This window comes from Sander lucioperca, chromosome 8, assembly GCF_008315115.2.
Source record: "Sander lucioperca isolate FBNREF2018 chromosome 8, SLUC_FBN_1.2, whole genome shotgun sequence".
NCBI classification, from domain to species: domain Eukaryota; kingdom Metazoa; phylum Chordata; class Actinopteri; order Perciformes; family Percidae; genus Sander; species Sander lucioperca.
In genome coordinates, this window is record NC_050180.1 from 951916 (window position 1) to 959533 (window position 7618).

Genomic DNA, 7618 nt, shown 5'->3' on the forward strand with positions numbered 1-7618 from the left:
ATTTGTTGATAACCAGCTCTTAACAGCTGCAAGACAGGCCTCAAGTTTAGCTGTATTAGACTCGCTTCCTACACCTAATGGCATATACAGCTGCATATTGTCAGCAATCTCAAAAGAATGGAAAATCTGACCCAATGGGGATAGGTAAAGTGAAAAAAGCAATGGACCCAGTACAGACCCCTGGGGCACCCCGTGCTTGACGGCACAGGACTCAGAGTATGTTGTCATATAAAACGCATTGAAATCTTTCTGACAGGTTATGATCTTAACCACTCTAGAACTTGTCCTGAGATGCCAAAGAAATTCTCAAGTCTATCCAATAGTATACAGTGGTCAACCGTATCGAAAGCAGCGCTAAGATCTAACAGCAATAAAACACTTGACCTTGAATCTATAGACAGTAGCAAGTTATTCACCACTTTTGTAAGTGCTGCTTCTGTGGAATGATTTACCCGAAAAGCAGACTGAAATGGCTCAAATAGCTTATTTAGTGACAGATAATTTAAAAGCTGATTTGAGACCACTTTCTCAAACATTTTTGACAGGAAAGCAAGGTTTGAAACAGGTCTATAGTTGGTCAGGGAGTCTGCATCCAAGCTAGGCTTCTTTAGTAGGCCTGACCATGGTCAGAAAGAACAGAGGAGACACTTTGTTTCTCTCACTAAGACTATAGAGTCGCTACTCGCTCTGAAGCTACCGGTAATCACCGTCACTCTCTCACAACACACACTCCCCAGACACACACACCCATACACACGCAGCTCGACGCACACACCAGCGCAAAAGTATGAACATCAGACCACTTACGTAGGCTACGGTGAAATATCCGACCTTCCTGTTGAAAGCATATTGTTTGTGTTTAATCCAGGGTCTGACTTTTAATTTAAAAAAAAAAGTGGTGGCAGTGTGTTTTTCTTCTAACATCATTGCACGCCTACTGACTGATACACTGCCCTCTGGTGGACAGAACATATACGAAGTTTGATACCAATATAAGCCTTACTGAAGGCATTTAATGGTCAAAATATTATTAATAAATATTTGAATATTAATATTCATAAACAAACGAACTTCGAATATGATTTTTGGGCAAAAGTCAAAGCCCTAACCTGTGAAGAGCACTAGAGTGGGTTGTTGTCATCCCTGCAGACCCCTGATTCAATGAGGACAGTCCACCTCTGTTAACAGCAGTCCCTCCCCACTGTGGGAGAGAGGGCGCCGGGAAGCGGCCAGGTCCTAGTGAGGGTAGCTGTAAAGCTTACAGACAGAGCCATGAGCCATGACCTTTACCCGAGCCCTTCCAAGTGGACCTAGAGCCGGAGCAACGGAGGACATGTGGGGAGACTGGGCACACTGCGTGGACTGCCACCCGTTCTGTACACACATTTTCTGGGTCTTTATGAAACTGGCGAGCTGCATTTGACAATGTCAATGTGGTCGAAATCATCACTGGAACTCAAGCCAATGGATTTTTTTTGCCAGTTATATATGAAAAAAAGGAACAAATAGTCAAATCTTTGTATTGAACAGTAGGGGTGGGTGATGTATATCGTCTACGATAATATCGTTGTGTTAACGATGTGCAAATTGACATTATCGAGTATTTAAATTACTTAGAAAAAAACACTTCAAAACACACATTGGAACGCTGCACATTCAATAATGTCAACAAAGATGACGGCGCGATTGTGCTGCGGCTATTAGCTCTCCTGTTGGTGTATATTTATACAAGTACAGCCACACTGAACTAATCAATATAGGACTATGATACAACACAGCCGTTACGAGAGAGACCGGGCGCTCCGTGGATTGTTGTCGGCAGCTAGCAGGCCGAGCTAGCTACCGGCAGGATCGAGAAAAGAACTCCGGCAAGACCAGAGGAGGAGGACTGCATTTTTTGTGCATAATGAATGAAGTACCAACAGCCAGATCGTTGCCCAGCACTGCTCACCAGACCTGGAAGCCCTGTCGGTAATACACAGGCCATTTTATTTACCATGAAAACAGCACACTGCCGTCTACATAGCCCCCGATGCTGACGTTAGCACAAGTTTGGCTCACTGCTAACCATAGTGAACAAACTGCAGCGCGATTACCCGGAGGGGATATATATTGTAGCAGGGGACTTTAACAAGGCGTTCTTAAAGTCTGTACTCCTAGTCTGTACTACTGCTTTTTCCAGCATGTAGATTGTGCTGCTAGAGGGAAGAACACACTAGACCATGTAGCATAATCTAACATCAAGAAAGCATACAGAACTACGCCTCTCCCTCACCTGGGCCAGTCAGATCACATCCATCTACTCCTGATCCCAGCATAAATCCCGATCAGAAGGACTATCAAAACCTGGCCTGACACTGCCCTATCCCAGCTCCAGGACTGCTTCCAATAAGGACATGGTTGTGTGCAATAAGTTACAGAACAGAGCCCTTTGTTTATTGTTATTTCATTTTGCTTATATGTTGCACAATTTACATTACAGCAGAGGTGTACAACTGAATGTTTACTCAGAGTTCGATGTTCCTACACTAGTTTAATTAGTATTTTGTATGTCTTTGAATAGTTTTTACTTGAATACTTACATTTTAAAGAAGATAAATAAGAACTGTTTTCATTCAACATTGTGCCCATTATTATCATCAGTGATTAAGTAACTCAGACTTTTAAAAACACATTTTTAAAGGATATCGTCTAATTATCGTTATCGTCAAAATCGGCAAAAATATCGATATTATTTTTTGTCCATATCACCCACCCCTATTTGAACAGCCAAATCCAATTTGGGTACAACCCTTAGCGTATAAACTGTACCATGTAGGTTGAGTGGAAGAGTTTTACTAATGCCCTCCTCTTCTTCCCAGGCACTGGTGTGGTGATCCTTTCACCCACACGCGAGTTGGCCATGCAGACCTATGGTGTGATGAAGGAGCTGATGACGCACCATGTGCACACCTTTGGTCTGATCATGGGGGGCAGCAACCGCTCCGCCGAGGCCCAGAGACTTGCCAATGGAGTCAACATCCTGGTGGCCACGCCTGGCCGCCTGCTGGACCACCTCCAGGTGAAAACACTACTACCAACAGAACTTTATCTAGATAATGAAATTATGAATCCAGACGTAGCATATTATATATTCATATTAGTAGTCCTTACGCTGCATAGAATTTGTGGTATGACGCATTCATAAAACATAAGATCGTTATTTTATTGATGTGTTCCTACTAAAAATGCATTGTGTTTAGGGCTGCAACTAACGATTATTTTCAGTCGATTAATCTGTTGATTATTTTCTCGATTAATCGATCTTGTTTTGTCCACAACTCAAAGTCCACAACTCAAAGATGTTTTGTCCACAACTCAATACTTTTGTGCTTCAGAATACCCCTGGGTTTATGTACAAGAACCTACAGTGTCTGATTATTGATGAAGCCGACCGTATCTTAGAGGTGGGCTTCGAGGAGGAACTGAAGCAGATTATCAAACTGCTGCCAAGTACGTATCTACTGTTGCACAGCTTTTATTCTTTTTTGATGAGACTGTTTTTGTACACTCTTGTTAAAGGGGTTCTTCAGAAATTTACTATTGCACTTAAATAAAATTTGGGGGACTTGTAAGAGACGGATTTGTCAACTCAATACAGAAAGGCAGAGATATGTTCACTTTTAGTCCATATTATGCTCCTAAAAGACTGGATTCTTTCCAATAATGCTACTTGACAATATCTTTCTTAGGGCGTTTTCACACATATCTCATTTGGTCCGGACTTCGAACCAAAATTAGAGGTGTGAAACCTCCCCCGGACCACGGTCCGGATCAAAAAAACAAATTTTGGTCCGATAAAAAGAGGTGGTCTCGGTCCGGACCATGGTCCGGTTAGTTTATAGCGTGAAAGCATTTTTTGGATGGTTCGGACTTTCGGACCAAATACAAGGAGCTCTGGCAGGCTCTCCTTGTGTTACAAGACCGGGGAAGCTCCTTTTAAGGAATAGCTTGGTGCTTAGTGTGTAGGCTACATGAGAGAGAGTCACGGTGAATGCGCTCAGAGCAGACAGCTTTCGGCTATCAGAGCAGAGAATACATCAGCAGTTTATTTGTTAAGTGGTAGTAAATGTACAGCGTAGGATTCCGTTTGTCTCTGAATAAATTCTCCAAAAAGAAAGTTCCCGTGTCTTGCTTCTCAACATCACAACAAAACAAAAAGAGCCGCGGCAGTAGGGGAGAGCAGCAGTCAGCTAAAAAAACTCCGACACAGAGAGAGGAGACGAGAGGACGAGGAAGCCCGTCTACAAACCAATCAATTATAAGTATCTGGAGACGCAGCTCACATATGTGATGACGGCAGGACGTAGTTTTATCACGTTTAGATATTTAGTGCGCTTGCATAACTGCAGTGTGAAACCAAAACTTACCGGATCAAATGTATACAATGTAACAAAAATATGAACCTTGGTCCGGACCTTGGTTCGGACTTTCATGTGTGAAAACACCCTTAGACCCCCTGCCTGCTAATAATGTAATGTATACTTTATTAATCACGCAAGGGGAAATTACACTGTTTTCACTCTGTTGTTATTACACACATTACACACAGGCCTGAATTACACACATGCTTAGTACCTATACATGCACTAATGGAGAGATGTCAGAGTGAGGGATCTGCAGTTGGGGGTTCGGTGCCTTGCTCAAGAGCACCGTGGCAGTGCCCAGGAGGTGAACTGGCACCTCTCCAGCTACCAGTCCACCACCATACGTGGGTCCATACGGGGACTTAAACCAGTAACCTTCCGGTTCCCAACCCAACTCTACTACTGCCACCCCCTAAATGCTCACATTTCAACATCCAATGTGGTTTCACAGGCTTTCTGTTTGAAGTTTTCAAACCCAAGCAAAGATAACCGATGACATCAGGGTTTATTTCCTCAAACAGAAAACACTGCACAACTGTCTTCACAGGCTCCATTGCACCCTTTAAATTATGTCAGTCTACGACAAAAGCACTCAAACCTCTGATCCACCCTGCTCTCTAAATCCGTTTGTTTCTGCCACCGTTGTCTCCAGAGAAGAGACAGACCATGCTGTTTTCAGCCACTCAGACCCGTAAGGTGGAGGACTTAGCTCGCATCTCCCTGAAGAAAGAGCCCCTCTACGTCGGTGTGGATGACAACAAAGACAATGCCACTGTCGATGGCCTGGAGCAGGTACTGTCTGCCACATTTCTGTCCAGCTAATGTTCTACTGAAGGGTGGGCTGGCCTTGAAGGTCCTTGGCACACTAAAGTGATGTCTTGTGTGTTTCAGGGTTACGTGGTGTGCCCGTCAGAGAAGCGCTTCCTGCTGCTCTTCACCTTCCTGAAGAAGAACCGCAAGAAGAAGCTCATGGTCTTCTTCTCTTCCTGTATGTCTGTGAAATTCCACTATGAGCTACTCAACTACATCGACCTGCCTGTCATGGCCATCCATGTAAGACGTGTCACTGACCGCCGAGCATCATTGAGCCGTACGCAGCACCTCAGTCTCATCTACAAAGCCCGGCTGTTTGTAAAACCCTGTTTCTTGCTCATTGTGATTCCCAGGGCAAGCAGAAGCAGACCAAACGTACCACCACCTTCTTCCAGTTCTGCAACGCTGACTCAGGCATCCTGCTGTGCACTGACGTGGCCGCCCGAGGCCTGGACATCCCTGAGGTGGACTGGATTGTCCAGTACGACCCCCCAGATGACCCCAAGGTATTGAAACTGCTTCTACATGATACGTGATAATGATTAAAAAATTACGACATCATAGGGCTGCACAATATGAGGAAAATATGTATTTGCGATTATTTTGACTGATATTGCGATTGCCATATGATTTCACGATATGGAGGGAATGATCAGTTTTGTATCATTATTCTCACATTCACTGAAAATTCATTAGAATTTAAAATTATCATACTCAGATTTTTTGCAAGGATCTGTACCAAACAAAGATTTTTCCTTTAGTCTGTAGTATAGGATTTGTAGGCTGGGACATCTCTGCAGCACCACAATACTTCATTCAGAATGGTTTGACAAATATTTTGCCTTTTAACAAATATTGCGGTCCCCTGTCATTTGGATATTGCACTAGTCATATTGGGATTTCAATAAAATTGCGATTTAATTGTGCAGCTCTTGTGAATACTTGATTGCTAGTGAAGGTCCCCTTTTGTGTTCGAGTTAAGGACTGTGTTTAAGCTGGCCTTTGCATCCGCAGGAGTACATCCACCGGGTGGGCCGAACAGCCAGAGGCATCAACGGCAGAGGCCACGCGCTGCTCATCCTCCGGCCAGAGGAGCTCGGCTTCCTCCGCTTCCTGAAGCAGGCCAAGGTAACCATCTCAAACTCTGTTTTCATATACACAGTTGATTGCTAATTTTACACTGTCTTTGCACAATTTACATTTTACAGTAATTTTTGATACATTTTCACAACCTTTAGCAATGTTGACCCTAACATGCACCATGTCTTTAAATGGGATTGGCCTCTATTCACACACCTTTTTATTGTCCAGGTCCCATTGAGTGAGTTTGACTTTTCCTGGAGTAAAATCTCTGATATCCAGTCCCAGGTAAAAAATCTACTTCTTATAGATGTGATGATGTCAGCAGCTTGTTATAAAAAATGAAATGCCAGCTGATTGCTCAGGTTCTAGTTTCAAACTGCCTCTTGTTCCCCAGCTGGAGAAGCTGATTGAGAAGAACTACTATCTCCACAAGTCAGCCCAAGAGGCCTACAAGTCCTATGTGAGGGCTTATGACTCGCACTCGCTCAAACAGATCTACAGCGTCAACACCCTCAACCTGCCCATGGTGGCGCTGTCCTTTGGCTTTAAAGTTCCTCCATATGTTGATCTGAGTATCCTTTACTGTGATTCTCCACACTGTTGGTTTTGATGTTGAAAGTTTTTTTTTTTTTTGTTTTTCACTTAGAAATGTATGCTGAAAAAAAAAAAAACAATGTAGTTCTCCTTAACTCAGCTCTACTCTCCAGACGTCCACAGCAGTAGAGGTGTGAAGATGCAGAAGCGAGGTGGCGGAGGCGGTTTTGGATACCAGAAGTCCAAGAACCCGCACAAATCCAGAATTTTTAAGCACGTCAACAAAGGAAAGAGTGACAGGAGGCAGTTCTCCCGCTGATTCCCTTCCAGTGATCTCCTCTTGGACTGATTCCTCTTCTGTGGGTTTGAAGAACTGCCCTTTTTTATTCCATGGACTTCCTGCGTTCAACAGGGTGCTATGTAGTGTGCAGGGCCCATCATGTAGGCCCAGCTGTCCTCCGGAGTTGTGTCAAAGTATTTTGTAAATGTGCACATGCATCATCGTGAATGTTGTGTGTTAAAGAGGCCGCTGCATTCCACGGCCGACTTCCTGCTCACTTTTCTAACATGTTTTCATTTCACCTGACTGGAATATTAAATCTCTATTGACTTTATTAAGTTTGCTTCATTTATATTATGTAGATGAATGAGGTGCTGGTGTACAATGTTTTATTATAAATCACATTATTACACATTATTTCCCTGCTGGAGCTGCTACCCCCGCGACCCGTTACCGGATAAGCGGAAGAAGATGGATGGATTATTACAGCATGTATACATTC

General features: G+C 43.6%; 1 protein-coding gene across 2 annotated transcripts in view; it reads left to right on the forward strand.

The window, feature by feature from the left end:
* ddx18 (DEAD (Asp-Glu-Ala-Asp) box polypeptide 18) overlaps nucleotides 1-7450 on the forward strand; it is a 16005-nt gene extending 8555 nt beyond the window's left edge. For both annotated transcript variants that reach the window (XM_031278654.2, XM_031278655.2), the window contains exons 6-14: nucleotides 2862-3061; nucleotides 3378-3492; nucleotides 5059-5198; nucleotides 5298-5459; nucleotides 5573-5725; nucleotides 6234-6347; nucleotides 6531-6587; nucleotides 6697-6874; nucleotides 7010-7450. In XM_031278654.2, the coding sequence (XP_031134514.1) occupies nucleotides 2862-3061; nucleotides 3378-3492; nucleotides 5059-5198; nucleotides 5298-5459; nucleotides 5573-5725; nucleotides 6234-6347; nucleotides 6531-6587; nucleotides 6697-6874; nucleotides 7010-7155 (1265 nt within the window). In that variant the 3' untranslated portion in view covers nucleotides 7156-7450. The remainder of the gene's footprint in view (nucleotides 1-2861; nucleotides 3062-3377; nucleotides 3493-5058; nucleotides 5199-5297; nucleotides 5460-5572; nucleotides 5726-6233; nucleotides 6348-6530; nucleotides 6588-6696; nucleotides 6875-7009) is intronic.
* The last annotated feature ends 168 nt before the right edge of the window (nucleotides 7451-7618 follow it).